Source organism: Crocuta crocuta, unplaced genomic scaffold (genome assembly GCF_008692635.1).
Source record: "Crocuta crocuta isolate KB4526 unplaced genomic scaffold, BGI_CrCroc_1.0 scaffold138, whole genome shotgun sequence".
Taxonomy (NCBI): domain Eukaryota; kingdom Metazoa; phylum Chordata; class Mammalia; order Carnivora; family Hyaenidae; genus Crocuta; species Crocuta crocuta.
In genome coordinates, this window is record NW_027532585.1 from 7779807 (window position 1) to 7795273 (window position 15467).

At 50.5% G+C, this 15467-nt stretch overlaps 1 protein-coding gene across 3 annotated transcripts in view; it reads left to right on the forward strand.

Moving 5' to 3' along the window:
• Positions 1-15467, forward strand: part of NRAP (nebulin related anchoring protein) — a 70085-nt gene that overhangs the window by 30156 nt on the left and 24462 nt on the right. For 2 of the 3 annotated variants that reach the window (XM_077779546.1, XM_077779547.1), the window contains 10 exons: positions 973-1170; positions 1752-1856; positions 4268-4366; positions 5474-5578; positions 6703-6810; positions 8454-8765; positions 9805-9909; positions 12696-12794; positions 14425-14529; positions 15174-15281. In XM_077779546.1, the coding sequence (XP_077635672.1) occupies positions 973-1170; positions 1752-1856; positions 4268-4366; positions 5474-5578; positions 6703-6810; positions 8454-8765; positions 9805-9909; positions 12696-12794; positions 14425-14529; positions 15174-15281 (1344 nt within the window). The remainder of the gene's footprint in view (positions 1-972; positions 1171-1751; positions 1857-4267; positions 4367-5473; positions 5579-6702; positions 6811-8453; positions 8766-9804; positions 9910-12695; positions 12795-14424; positions 14530-15173; positions 15282-15467) is intronic. The other variant, XM_077779548.1, reaches the window with a different exon arrangement.

The window sequence follows — 15467 nt, forward strand, 5'->3', positions numbered from 1 at the left end:
GTCATGAAATCTGCAGAGACATTGAGAATTTGGCTTCAGTTTAGACAGAGAACAGAATGATACTTCTTATTTTCCGTTGGGGCAGTTGGGGCTGAAAGGATGGTGTCTTGCCCAGAGTTGTGTAGTAGTCAGTGGTAAAGGGAGAGGGGTAGAGAATTAGACCCTAGAACTCTAACTTACTGGAACCATACTGATTCTACTGTAGCATGCTACCTTTCTCACCACCACACCACCATCATCACTGTCACCACTGTCATCACTGACGTCACCACCACCGTCACCAACATCACCACCATCACCACCATCATCACCATCACCACCACCATCACCACCACCACCATCACCACCACCAGCATCACCATCACCATTACCTCCACCATTATCACCATCACCACCATCATCACCATCACCACCATCATTACCATCATCACCATCACCACCATCATCACCATCATCACCATCACCACCATCATCATTGCCATCCTCATTGTGAACATTTATCCAGTGTTTGATCCATGCCAATCCCTGAACTTAACAGGTTTCAGGTACTATTTTGTTTGCTTATCACAATAGTCCCCCGAGGAACATGAGAAGTGATGTAACTTTCCAGAGGTCATCCAGTTGGCAAAGTGTAGACCAGGTTTGAACTAAGGCTTGTCTGGCTCTGGAGCCCAAGCTTTGTTCTTCTGCCTCTTAAAGATTCTGCAGCAGCCTTAGATAGAGCGTCCTCCTCCTGGAGAAGCCAGGTAGAAAGTTCCAGTACTGGTGAGAGGCATTCCTCCCAGAGACGGAGTAGTGTGGAGCCTCAGATCCTCCGCAGCACCTCCTTCCAGAGCCAGAAATCAGGCCACACCTTTCTGACAGATGGGTGTCATTGTCATTTCCTCATGAAAGCCTGGGCTTCTTTCCTGTGTTTTAAATCACTTCTGCAAAGGCGGACTTCAGGTAATGGGCCTTGTTGGTACATTCAAGGTTGAATACAAGAAAGGCTTCGAAGAGAGCAAGACCCACTTTCACCTACCCATGGACATGGTACACATCAAGCATGCTAAGAAGGCCCAAGCTCTGGCCAGCGACCTGGACTACAGGAGAAAACTGCATGAATACACTGCGCTGCCTGAAGATATGAAGACTCAGTGGGCCAAGAAAGCCTACGGGCTCCAGAGCGAGGTGAGCCCTCACTCACTGCCAGCTCTCTTCCTACATCTCTTTCGGTTGGGCACAGCGACATTTTGAGACTGATTTGGAACCCATGCATGAGTCTGTTACGTGACTCAGAGGACCAGGAAGAACTGCTGAGATGCGCCGGCCCCAGGGAGGGCGGGCGGGGAGGTAGAGCTGTAGATACAGCTGAGATGAGAGAGGCAGGAGGGTGGGGGATTGGGGCTCAGAGCTAGTGCAGAAGGCCAGACGTGTTGGTCGTGGCGATGGGCAAAGGGGAGGCAAGTGTTGAAAATGGCAAGTAAATCTTGGACATTGAGCAGGTAGGGAGATACGGTTTTTGGTCACAAAGTGTGAAAAGCCCTCTATTTGGAAGGGCCGTGGTGCTTCAGCACTGAGGCAGAAGATGTTCTGCTGGTTACAAGGTGAGCCCAGGGGCTTCCCCCGCAAGGAGATCCGGCCTGACTAAGAAAGACCAGAGGGCAGGTCTACAAATGCAAGAGCATTTGTAGGCGTTTTCTTAACTCGCCCACCGCCTTTGCCCCGCCTGCATCCATGTGTCTGATTACAGCTTGGGTTTTCTCTTGCAGCTGCAGTACAAGGCCGACCTGGCGTGGATGAAGGGAGTCGGGTGGCTGACGGAGGGGAGCCTCAATTTGGAACAGGCCAAGAAAGCGGGACAGCTGGTCAGCGAGGTAACCTGAGCTCAGGCCCTGGTTCCTAGTAGTTCTCAGCCCACGACACCAAGAGCCATCTTTTCCTCTGATGCTTCCTCCGCAGCCCCCGTGCTTGTCCTGAGTATGGCTCAGAGGAGTACCTCTTCATTTTGCACCTGCGGGGCACCCTGGTTAATCTTCCACACACCCCCTTCCACATCCCGGGGAGGCGTTCGTGAGGAGCCTTACCAAGTTATGTAGGGTAGCAGTGGCAGCCAAAGAATAATCCAGAAAGGCTGTAATACCCAGTCGATTAGCACGTGGGAAAATGTGTTTGTCATGTGAGATGAGTGTGCTTCCTCCTGAATCAGAGAGTCTGACGTCTGGAGGTCAGCGTTCTCATGATACCTGTGCCTTCAGCTCACGGCAGACTCCTCCGGGCGACAAACCTTCGATCCTCTTTCGTGTAAAACAGAGAGTGTTAGAGAGTCCCTGGGGCTCTCCGCCTGGGCTTCTCTTTGCACCACGCAAAGCTGGCAACAGGCAGAGGAAGACTTTTGAAGGGCATTCCATTTGGAAGTGTGACTATTTCAGGAACTCTGGGATCTTCAAAGGGAATTCTTGTTTCAAGACCAGGAGGGCTGAGTCGGCATATCTTTTGCAAATGGTAATAACAGTGATAATAATAGCTGACATTTGTGGACTGAACAATCATGCAATCTTTGCTGTCATTGATTGACCACTTTGAGTGCGTCGCTTACATACTGCTCGTTCCTCACAGCGGCCCTGTGTGAGTAGCTACTATTACTCCCTGATTAATATCCTCATTGTAATGAGGAAAGAGACACTCAGAGTCAGGGTTCAAGTAAGTAGCGGAGCTGGGCTCTGTCCCAGTGTGTTGGGCCTGATGCCCCAGCTCTTGACCGTTAGGCGGTATTGCATCCCCGAAGCCCGTTTTGTGAACGATTCTTATTTTTCCACTGCTCATCCTTCTCTCAGACACAGACACACTCAAGGTCAGGATATAGAAATAAAGAAGGTAGACAAAGGAGAGTAACGCTTTAGGGTTCCTGTGACTCAGTTCTTTCAGGCCTACAGAACTCCAGGTAGAAAAGCCGAAGCCCCATTTGTCTTGGATAAAGGTGCGGTGAGGAGACCCAGCCAGCTGACCTCCAGCCTTAAGAATTTCCATCTGTCTCACTTCCTCAGCCTCCTCATTATTAAGCTCCTCAAGGGCCAGGAAAACAGTACTCTCTTTGCCTTTTTTATGTTTCTGGCGTGCCCTGTACGGGGTGGATTCTTGGCTCCTCAGTTCTTATGATTTGACCAATTACGGAGCCTGGAATAATCAGGAATTTCCCTTGGAAGGGCAATGCGACTTCCTCTGGTTATGTGGTGTAGGAGTGTTCCCATTCAGCACACTGGAATGAGAGAGGAAAATGAGAAGTCTCTTTGGAATACTTTCTCTAGAATTTTTTTTTTCCTAAAGGGGGGAAATTTGGAGTCTTCAATATTCCAAACCCTGGTCTGGGTTCAGGGGGTGCCAGCACTGGGGGGCGGGGCTCACCTTGGCTCTCCCCACCACATGAAGCCTCTGCTCCAGCAAAGCCATCCTTGGCAGCCGCTTTTCCCGTCCACTTTGGCACCTCCAGTGGAAAAGCCAGAGGAACTAACCTCCGGGAAGGACAAGAAGTCCCTATGGGGAGACAGAATTAGCACATTTGAAATCTTGCCAGTTACTTTGTGAGTGAAAGGCGGGGACACTGTAAGGACAAGACCTCGGGGATCTGGGACGCAAAGAAATGGGGAGGGTGAATCCCACCTGACCGCCAGCCTCCCGTCGGTGGCTCTTGGCACCCCCCCTTCTGTATAGCATAGGTGATCCTTGGATAATCATGATGGCACCATGCCCCACGGTGACGGCTGATGTGAGCACTTGCTGCGTCCAAGGACTCCACTCAGGAAAGCACAGCATCGAAGCCTCTGCCCCACCCCAGACTGAGACAGCTTCTATTTTTTGTACCACTGTAGCAAGAGAAGCTCGGGTGATTAAGAGAGATGCCCAAGGTCATGAAGCTGGAAAGTGGCAGAGGCGAGATTTGGCCTCTGTCTTCCTGGTTGTAAAGCCCAAGTTCCCTCCGCCTCACTTTTCTTGTGCCAGAGCTCGATTTATAAAATGGATGCATCCCAGGGCCTAAGGTGAAATATAGGGTTTCCTGAGGGAGGAATTCAAGTCCTCATTCAAGAGTAGCAACTAAAAGAGGCTCACAGAGCAGGCCTTCTCAGGGCTGGGTGGTCCCGATTGAGCTGCAGGACCAGCTGTAACTGTCCCCCCACCTGCCCAAGAAGATGTGTGGGTCATTGAAAGTGTGTGTGTGGATGTAAGCACGGGTATGGTGGTGGGGACAGCCAAATCCTAATGCTACTCGGTCCCTTTTCGTTGCAAACAGAAAAACTACAGGCAGAGGGTGGATGAGCTGAAGTTCACCAGCGTGGCCGACAGCTCCCAGATGGAACACGCCAAGAGGAGCCAGGGGCTGCAGAGTGATGTGAGTCCTGAGCCGCCCTTTCCCCATCGTGCTGCTGTGTCATGGGCTGGGCATCTCTGAGACAACAGCAGGTGCTGCCCAGGCATGACCCAGGAGCCAGAGAGCCTTTTCTGTAGACAGGCTGTCTCCGGGCACTGGACCCCAGCCCTCCCTGCCTTCCTGCACTTCCCTTCTGTGCTGGTTGTGAGGACAGGTGCCGACTGACGTGGTTCATTCCGCTCTCGGCATTGCCAAGTCTCTTCTTTCTTCTCCTTTCTTCCTCCTCCTTCTGTGTCTCTTCAAAGACTCTGTAATTCTGCAGCCAGTAGAGAATTCTCTTTGAGGAGGGTGATGCGGGCTGCAACATGGGCGGCGTGATAGAGAAACAGCACGTATGTGACTTACACATCAGTGTTCAGCACTTCCTGTGCACATGCACCAAGCGCGTGCCGGAGCAGCTATACAGGGTGGCCGGGACCTTCCTAGTCTTCTTCCTCAAGGTCCAGGTATACTTTCCGGAAAGGAAGCTGCCAACGGAGCTCAGGGTCAGCAGAAAGCCACCATTCGGAAACTGAAATTGGGGGGTGGGAGGGAAGGGCAGAGGGAAAGAACCGAGGGGTAAGTTTTTCATGGAGCAGGTGTTCACTTCCGCTGTCTTTTGGGTCACTGCTCGCCTTCCAGGTGTCAGTACCTGTGAATGCGTTGGGATTGATGATGGGGGGTGCAGGAGGCAGAGACTGCTTCTTCTTCTTCTCATTCAGGGAGCCTGGGCTCATCTGAGGCCTCCGGTGGGTTAGTTTCTGTGGCCGTGAACAGCATATGTGGGAACAGCTTGGGAAGGTCAGTGCCTTCTCAAGGGCAAAGTGTGAGGACAGGAACCTTGGCGATGCTCTCCGGTTGGTCCGCTGACCGCAGTCTTCTTGCAGCTCCTCACGGCCTCGCCTTCTGCCTTCACCCCTCCTGCCTTAAGCGTCGTTTGCGGTCTTCTGCTGGCCAGCGTCTGGTCTGGGCGGGTTTTGTAGCAGACCCCCCCATGCAGGTCACAGAAGCGCCAAGCGGATCGAAAGATCCCCCAGCGATGCCCTGCACCTCCCCCACCTGCTCCTGACCCCGTGTTCTCTTCTGCAGGTGGCCTACAGGGCAGGAAACGAGCAGTCTGTCCATCAGTACAGCATCAGCGAAGGCGAGCCTTTCTTTGTACAGGCCCGAGTCAATGCTGCCAATCTCAGTGAGGTATGGCCCGAGAGAAGGGGCGGCCGTAGGCACTGCTTTCCCACATAGGCGCCCGGTCACCGTGCTGTGTCACCTGGGGTTCCACACATCTGTCATAAACATCTCGTCCCCCGGACCTCGTTCCCTGCCAGCGTTTTAGGGGAAGGGAAGGACCACCTTCCGTAGGAATGAGCTGGCGGGAGACTTGAACCGCTCACTATATAACGGGGTAGGAGGCAGTGGTTTTTCCAGGGTCGCCGTTCGAACAGCAGTAGAGCGTTGCTAGAAGGCGGTAGAACTTGAAGGCATTGGCTCCAAACTGCTTGGGTTTGTTTGGTCCTTGGGTCTACCACTTACTAGGGGTGCGGCCCGGGCTAGTTCTTTGCACTCAGTTGACCCATTGGTAAAGTAAGGGTAACAGTAGTTTCTGTCTCACTGGGTTGTCACAAGGCTTCAAGGAGCCGATATACAGAAAGCCCTGGGAGCAGTGTGCGCAAGGCAGCCGTGACCTGCGGACACAAAGCATGCATGGCCCCAACCCTTCTCCCTGTCTCTTAGCAGGGGCCTTCCTCAGCTCTCCCGCTCAGCTCCCAGGCCTTTGGAGTCCTGATCTGAGTCCTGGGTATCGGGGATCGTTAGAAGGGGCGACAGGGGCTAAACTGATTCACACACATAGAGAGGGAGCCTTTAGAAGAAAGAACTTGAAGTCTGCAGGTGGGGGCAGGGAAGGACATGGAGGAGCAGGGACCAGCCCCAGGTGGACGAGAGGCTGGGGCCAGGGAGACAGCCATACGCAGCTGCAGCACCTGCTGGGCTGAGCGGGATGTGTGCGCAGGGGGTGGGGAACCTTTCAGAAATGTTGCTGGGCGTTTTGCAATGCTCTTCCACCTGGGGCAGGTCTTTGAGACCTCCATGGAGACTCCTAAGTGTCTTTCAAGGCCTCTGGAGTTCAAATTCAGCTTCTTTTGACTGAAGGCCTGTGTGTTAGGAGGCCTGGAGGCAGGAACAAGGAGGTCTGGTTGTATTCAGGTTCCCAGGTTTCTGTGGAAGGATGCAATCCGTGTCGGCCTCCTGGAGGGAGTGTCGTGGAGTCTAGGGAAGGCTTCCCACAGGAAGATGACCTCTTTTCTCCTCCATTTCCTCAGAAACTGTATAAGAGCAGCTGGGAAAACCAGAAGGCGAAAGGCTTTGAGCTGCGTCTTGACTCCTTGGCCTTCCTGGCAGCCAAAGCCAACAGGGACCTGGCCAGCGAGGTGAGTGGGCGCTCAGCTTGTACAGGGCGCTGCGAGTCCTGCTGTTTTCCATCTAGGAGAGTCAGAAAGGGTCTGCACAGGCCCTTAATCTCCCTGAGCCTCAGGCTTCAATCTGTAAAGTGGGGATAAATAGGACCGCTTCACAGTGAGATCATCCTGTAAGAGCCGAGAGCACACTGCTTGCCACACGTCGGTTTTCGGTAGGGGGAAGCCATGTTAGTGGGAGCAGCGTGAGTAATGCTCTAAACGGCTATGTGACAGGTAAACTGATGCCCAGAGACATTCCAGGACTATCTAAGGATGTTGTGGCCTGTCAGCCACCGAGGGTACAGGTCCTGGTGTCAGATGGACCTTGGATAAAATCCTAGCTCCATCCCGTTAAGCATTGTGACTCTGGGAAGGTTGCTTGACCTTTCAAAATCTCAGTTAACTCATGGGTAAATTGGCAGTTGCAAAATGCTTATGAAGAAGTGAAATGAACTGACGTGTGTTGAGTGTTCCATCGTCCAGTGCTGGTGACTGGGCGTCTGATGTGAGATAAGGAGCCTAGGCCAGAGTGGAAGGCAAAGTCCGCTAACTGCATCAAGACAGTCTTGCTTCCGAAAGACATGCACGCACATGCGTATACTTCTCTTTATGAATCTATGTAGAGATCAGCTGAACTAAACACTGGCTTGGGGATGCGGCCAATTTACATTCTGACCTAAGGTCCTTATCTCGTTCCTGGTAAGAGCTCACGAACCAGCGCTGGTCTGCAGATGCACTTTGAGGGCGTGGGTTTACACCGTGCCTGGCTCACAATAAGCATCAATAAACAGTGGCAGCTATGGATACTGTCACTGTTGGCGCAGGTGAGAGGAGAGCCCAGGTCTCCTGATAATGTTATCCTGTTACAGTTTTTAAGGCAGCTCCATATTCGTTTTCGTCTTCTGATCCTTATTACTGTTGGTCTTCTTCCAAGCGAATATGCTCCCTTGGGCTCCCCATACTCCTAAATGTTTATAGATGCCCCCGTTCTGTAATTTTAGCCCCTTTCTCAAACAGCAGCTGTATTTTAGCTATTCTGTACTATTTTCATTTCTGACTACTTTTTGTTTACGATGTTTTCATTATTCCCAGAAAGGACACAACAGACCACTTAAATATAAATCCAGGGGCGCCTGGGTGGCTCAGTCGGTTAAGCATCCGACTTCTCACGGTTGATCTCATGGTTCTTGGGTTCGGGCCCCGCATAAGGCTCTGTGCTGACAGCTAGCTCAGAGCCTGGAGCCTGTCTCCGGATTCTGTAACTCCCTCTCTTTCTGACCCTCCCCTGCTCACACTGTCTCTATCTCTCAAAAATAAATAAAACATAAAAAATATCCAGAGAAAGTGAGGTTAAAGAATACAGACAACAGATGGAATATCACCAGGAACTTGGGAATAGACTGTTGTATAGCTGAGCGTTCAGTTTAGTTCTGAGCTTCCTGGCAGCTGAGGTGAAAAGGGAAATAATGAGTAATATTTCGCTGTTCAATGATAGGAAGTCAACTGTGACCCTAATTCTAATAAGATTCTGTTGTATGGCGTTGTTTGGACTTTCACGAAAGTTAACAATGCCTTTAGGAGATGCTAACATACCCCACTCTCTTCTTCCTGTTTAGGTGAAGTACAAGGAAGATTATGAGAGGTCCAGAGGGAAACTGATTGGGGCGAAGGATGCCCAGGGGGATTCACAAATGAGCCACTCGCTGCAAATGTCCAAGCTGCAGAGCGAACGGGAGTACAAGAAGGGGTTCGAGGACGCCAGATCCCGGTGCCACGTCTCCCTGGACATGGCCCACCTCGCGCATGCCCGCAAGGCTCAGCATCTAGCCACCAGCATAGGCTACAAGACAGCATCTCATCACTTTACCACCCTGCCCACAGACATGAGAGTGGAATGGGCCAAGAAGGCGTACGGCTTACAGAGCGATGTAAGCTCCGCATGTGCACATGCCCGCATGTGCCAGCCTCGCCGCAACGGCTTTCCCCAGCTTCCCAAGTCGGTAGTTTATCCACCGACACACCTGCTTCCCGGTCCTGGGATGGGGCGTGGGGGACGCAGCTCAGCTTTCCTAATGATTTAACCTTTATTTGAGCTCTTCCCGCTTTGGATGCTATGCCATGTGTTTTCCCTGTTTCGTTTTACTGTGGCGGGGGCAGGGGGGAGACATATTAGTGACATTGGTAACTGTGGCCTGTTCTGGGAGAGCGTCTCCCATCCTCCTGTTGGCAGTGTCCTTTTCAGAAAGGGGGCACACGCCCCCCTGAGAGCCTCTCCCCTCTCTCCCGGGTGCCCCTCCGGGCACCGTTCTCCTCCATCTTCAGTGGGCTCTGGTGCAGGAAGGTGGGTGCGCTGAGGAGGCACGGGTGCGGAGGGCGGTATAGACACGCCCTTCCTGGTAGAGCGGTTTCTGGGGCTCTGGGTGATTCTCGAGTTTTAGAGAAGCGTCCATTTAGATGGCTCTCCATTAAAACGACGCCTTCCCCGGCAAGCAAAGAAATGAGAAGTACCCCCTGCCCCCACCGAGGTGCATTGGAAGGAATCGGCCCCGTGGGAGGCCGCGGGTGTCTTGTGAAATTCCCTCAAATAGCTCCCCACCTGGGTTCCGTTGTGAGTTCTCGTTTTCTTCTCCCCTGCTTGTTTTTTTAAACAAGAAAACGGGGAAAGCAGACAATGAGGACGTCCCTCTTCCCTAATGAGGGACGAGGCTGCTCCGGCCCCTCCCGCCGCCCCCCCCAGGCGCCGGTGGGAGGGGCCTAAGGCCACCAGCAGCGGGATGCTCCAATTAAAGGGGAGATTAATTGACATTTTGGAGCCCTACCTGTGACTGTGCAGAAATGGGTAAGACAAAAGCGGCATCTAATTTGACTCAGCCAGCACCAAGGCGACATCTGGGAGCCATTAATAGCCCTTTAAATGTCTGCGCGCCAAACAATGGCCTGCCTTTTTTTCCCTTTCTCCTTTGTCAGAACCAATACAGGGCAGATGTCAAGTGGATGAAAGGCACGGGCTGGGTCGCCACCGGGTCATTAAATGTGGAGCAGGCGAAGAAGGCAGGAGAACTCATTAGCGAGGTGAGATTTCCTGACAGCGGGCAACAGGCCCGGCTGCACGAGGCGTGTGGCATTTCTGTATAAAATTAAAATAATTTCCACTCAAAAGGCAAAGAAAAAGGCAAAGCTACATGAAAGGCCTGGAAACCCAGACTAGGGCTGGTAATTAGAGGGAAACTACATACCAAACACACGCCAGTAGGGGCCCATAGAGCCCTGGCAAAAACAAAGTGGGTGACAAATGATATTATGAATAATAATGACAATCAAAAAGAGCTCAATTGCTACCTACCAACTTACCTTTTTAATGAAGCAACAAGGGAGTGATGATGAAAAGATGCATTTATTGCACCCGGAAAGCTCTTTCCGTGACTTTATGCACATTTTCTCCTCTCTCTCTCTCTCTCTCTCCTTTCTACCACAGTGTAAACAGTTTTTTGAATATTCACGTGGTGCAGGACACGTGACCTGGGGCTCTCCTGTTGAAGGGTCTCCCTTCCAGTTAAATCTCACTCCTGTGTACCTGCAGCCTCCCTCGGACCCTAAGGCATGATGGTGTGCTGCAAAGAGCCATTCTGCTCACATTTTAGGAGAATTCCATTAAACGGATCTTTTAAAGATTCAATCAGGGTTTCTCAATCTCAGAACTGTCTATGTTCTGAAAACTCTTGGTTGTGGGGTGTCCCGAGTCATGTGGGGTGTCGGGCAGCACCCCTGCCTCCACCCACTAGATGCCAGTAGCACCCTCTGCCCAGTTGTGACAACCCAGACTGTCTCCAGGCGCCGCCGAAAGGTGGAGAACCACTGGACAGACACGCCCCGGAGTTGCCGTTGCCTCATGCTCAAGCGGAGGCTGCACATCCTCGAACAACCCAAATCCCACCTCTGTTCATGTCTGTTGGGGGAGAAACTTGCTCAGAAGGCAAGCGAGAATGTTTTTAGTTGCCTTCAGAGTAACCTGGTCTTTCTAGACTTCCATGGGGGGTGGGGGGGCGGGTGCATGGGGAGATCACCATGGCCGTCACCACAGGGCCTGGTAGCCTTCGTGGTGAACCTCCTGGCACTTTGTTTTGAGAATACTTTCTTACTAAACGTGTAGGTGAAAGAGAAAGACACCTAAGTTGGGTTTTCAAACACACCTGCCCAGCGTTGATATTTTCCCCATGGGAGAATATTCCGGTTAACCTGACATGTCACAGAGCTGGTTCCAGAAGTGGGTACACTTTGATTGGATTAATTTTTAGGAAATATTAATCAGCATTCAAGGCTCAGAAGACCCTGAGACCTCAGTGGACACTCCCCTCAGTAGCTCAGTCTGATAGAGGAAAGGCCTTCTTCAAAGGATGATTTTGAGAAACTTGTAGCAGCACACATCCAGGTGTGAGGACTCATGATCCTCCGCTCTCATCGGGCCCACTCATAAAAGGATGTGGAAAATAAACTATGCACACAATTTAGACTTCAAGACGATTCCTTCATGCATCTAAGTCTGGCATCCAAGGGATCTTTCTGGAACTGTTTATCCCACAGTGGGCTTAATTTTCCACCTCATTTTGCAGACTTACCCAACAAATTGGCTTATCTTCCGTGCTTCACACCAGTCTTCAAACTTCAGTAAGCCAAGAAAATCTTTCAGCAACTTTCCCTAATCACCTCACTTCTGTTTGGCGCATTTCCAGTTTCGTGTCAAATTGGCTGACCTCTTCATTTTCAGACAGAATGCCACACACTGCTGCAAAAAACCACAAATGCGCACATGCCTGTCCCTTAAAGCAGGAGCCGGCAAACTTTATCTTGTAAAGGACCAGATAGGGACTGTTTCCGGCTTTGTGGGCCACACAGTTTCAATTGCAGCTACTCCCCTCTGCCACTACTGCATGAACACAGCTATAGATGGTGTGTGAGCGAATGAGCATGGCTGTGTTCCAATAAAACTTTATGTACAAAAACAGGTGACACAACAGAGGTGGCTGGAGACTGAACCGTGTCTTTAAACAACCCAGGACACAAAAAACAGGAAATGAGGCAGTGTTTATAAGATAATTCTTTGATTTGAGGAAAGATGCACTTCACAATTCCATTAAGAATGCAACTGTTCTAGTCTCCTGGGAATGTATTTGCATTTTAAAAAATAGGAATTAATTTAAGCATGACTTTTAGGATCAAAATTGGGTATCTAGGTCTTTGCCAGCGTTGGAATTCTTGGTGATTCTGTTGGTTTGTTTCCAATCTTTCAAAATGTATCATCACCCCTTTCAATAATAATGCCCTTCTTCTCATTATTGTAACATTCTAAAGAATTCTTGCTTACGTTCACTGAACCAGGTTCTAAAGTGATTGGAGAGTTATGATCCCTGACTGCTAAATGCAAGGGCTTTGACTGTGATAATCTCTGCCAAGTCCTTTTGTGGAAGGAAAGCAGCAAGCTTCGATTGATAAATGTAACTTCCCTTCTTGCCTGGGAGACCCAAATGAAGATATGTAAACAACCGCAACACAATATCTGAAACACATAAAGAGAATCCTTTCCTAAGCGTACATCCCACAGTATTTTACCAGGATAACCTAATTTTGCGATATTTTCTTTGCACCAGGTAGAAATACTTTAATGTTAATTGACATGAGGTTATTCTTAAATTGAAACAAATATTAACCTGAAGGCACCGAGGATATAAAGATGGAGGAAGCCGAATAATAATTATGTTCACAAATTCACTCTAATCTCAAGCAACCTATGATTTTTCCCTTTCAAATGGCATGAAAGAGCAGCACAAAATTCACAGCTTTGATCTTTTTCTGCTCAACAGAAGAAGTACCGTCAGCATCCAGCTGCTTTGAAGTTTACCAGTATTAAAGACACTCCGGAGATGGTCCAGGCCAGAATTAGTTATACCCAAGCAGTGGATGTAAGTGATAATATATATACATTATGAACTCTAAGAGTGGGCTCTTCTTTCAACACTGCGATTGAAGCTGAGGGCTCCTTGCCCTGCTCTTTCTGTTGTTCTCAGGATGAAGGAACTCCTTGTCCTTCGCGGAGGCACACCTTAGCAGGGGTGCTTCCTCATTAGGATGCAGATGGGGTGTTATTGGTCCTCAGATGCCAAGTGGGGCTCGGCTACCCCACTGCCCTCACGCTCTCCTGTCTGCCCATTTGCATGTCTTCAAGATTTGTCTGGGCTGGGACACCCCCCACCCCCCCCGCCACCTCCACCGGCCTGGCTCCTTTTTGTTTTAAAGTGTCGTTTCCAGCACTGGAACGCTGGGGGTGAAAATTCATAGTAGTTGGAAGTCGCAGCCCCTGCTAGGGCTCCTCGGGACCCGAGGGCAGGAAGGCAGGAATCCTTGCCCTCCGAATTCCCCCAGAGACTTTGGAAATGATTTGGGTCTTGCGTGCACGAGACTAACAGTGAAGTCGTGTCCCACGTTCCCTTTATAACGTGATTCTGAGATCTGGCCTTTTGTCCTCACAGCACAGCCTTCGTTGGAGACTGAATTGAACGATGTGGTCCTAAAAAAACTCTCTTTAGGACACGGGTTAACCCCATTTGGCCGATTCTACCGAGAGAGGCCCACGGGTCTTTGGGCGGGGAGGACACGCCTTGTAGATATCCTCAAGGCATTCGACTTGCCTCGAGGAAAATTTACAGCTCTGGGTGGGGACGAGTTTCAGAAGGATCTCTCCTGCTTCCCCATTGACTATATTATTCTGGCTGTGCCTTTTTCAACAGGCATTCGGAAACGTCCTGAATGCCTATCAGAATATGTTACGGGATGATTTACAAACTTAAGGGTTTAGGAATTTATACTTTCTTGACAAGCAGCCCCTCAGAAGCAAATTAAATTCTGAGAAACACAGATGGTCCAACAGGATCTTTTGCCTGAGGAAAAATGACACTGGCTCCCTCCTTACCCGAACCAACTCTAGGGGGCAGTGCTGTGATACGTAGAAACTTTGGACACAGCTACCAAGACTGGGGATGGAAAAGCCCGGGTTAGAAACTTTCTCTGGTGGCCGATGCCAACCTCGTGTCATCACTACGAGGATGTCGTAAGCCCAAATCAGAGTTCCTCGTGAATGGCACCCCAGACCCACCCGGGAGACACTTATTAGCACAGGAATCCTCAAGATGGAGGAAGGGAGTGGGGATTGAAGTAGGTCCAAACGTTGCCTGTGGAAGAGGCCTCTTTTCGTGCCTCTGAATTTTGACGCCCTCCCGTGCTTTGTGGTTAATAACAAAATGACTAGGTGTTAACATGACCTCATCTTCTGACACCATGTCAGCATTTATGCTACAAGTAGAGTGTTAATGTAGAGGCAGGTTTCAGCCTGTCATGTTCTGAGCTGGGATGTGGGGCTTGGGAGGGAGTGAAGCCCGTGTCACCGTGCCGGCTGTGGAATCCAGGTAGCAGGGGACCCAAGATCCTGTCTCCATGGGGAGGTGACAGCTGTCCCTGTCTCCCGGAGTGTCACTTGGCCGATGGCCGCGTGGAGCAGCCTCCTGGGTTTAACGCAAAACCTCTCTTTGTCCACAGAGGTTATACAGGGAACAAGGAGAAAACATAAAGCATCATTACACTCAGACAGCTGACCTCCCTGAAGTCCTCCTGGCTAAGCTGAATGCCATGAATATCAGTGAGGTGAGGCCGGCAGATGGGGCACTGGCTTTAATTCCGGGGGACCCAGGGACCTGGGCAGTGCAGGCAGCCTGTGCTCAGAAGGGCCTGGAGCTTAGTTTCATGTTCTGCGGTCACCATCTTGAAATTTGTAATATTTTGGAACAAGGAGCCCTTTGCTTTCATTCATGCTGAGCTCTGCGGGTTAGGTAGGCGGTCCTCCAGAAAGTCAAGCTCATTTACAAGAATGAGTCTAGGAACACTGCCTTAGCACAAAGGGCGTTGGTACTGAGGGGGTGAAATGCGGGAGCATCAGGATGTAGGTGAGGGCATCCAACGGCATGCCAAGGAGAGACCCTTCCCTCCCGTAACCTTGATCAACAACCCCTCCCCCCTGTTCTTTGATAGAAACAGCTGTGTTCTCCTTATCTTACATAAAGATCTATGCACACTCGGCCTTCTGCCTGCTTCTTCCACTTTCTTCTGCTGCTCAGAGAAATCTGGGTGTGTCTGACTCTAAAGCCCCNTTGCTAAGACAGAGTGATTTCTAACTCCAGCTGGGGGCTGGGAGAAAACCCAATAACAAAGCAGATGCCCATCTTGGTACTGAGGATCTCAGAACCACCAGATCACATGCAGGTCTTTATTTGTCCACATCTTCCCAACAGACACGTTATAAGGAGTCCTGGAGCAAACTTCGAGACGGCGGATATAGGCTGAGACTGGATGCCATTCCGTTTCAGGCAGCAAAGGCTTCTGGCGAAGTCATAAGCGATGTGAGCGTCCACCTCCATTACTGTGTCAATGTTTAATACTAACCAATTTTTACTCCTTTTGCCCCTAACCCCTGCCTTCTTTTGCCTGTGGATACTGTCCTCTGCTTTCCCACCTGACTGTGTTAGGGCAATCTGATAACGACCAGTGAGAAAGAACATAGCATACAACAAAAAAAATCCCCTAGC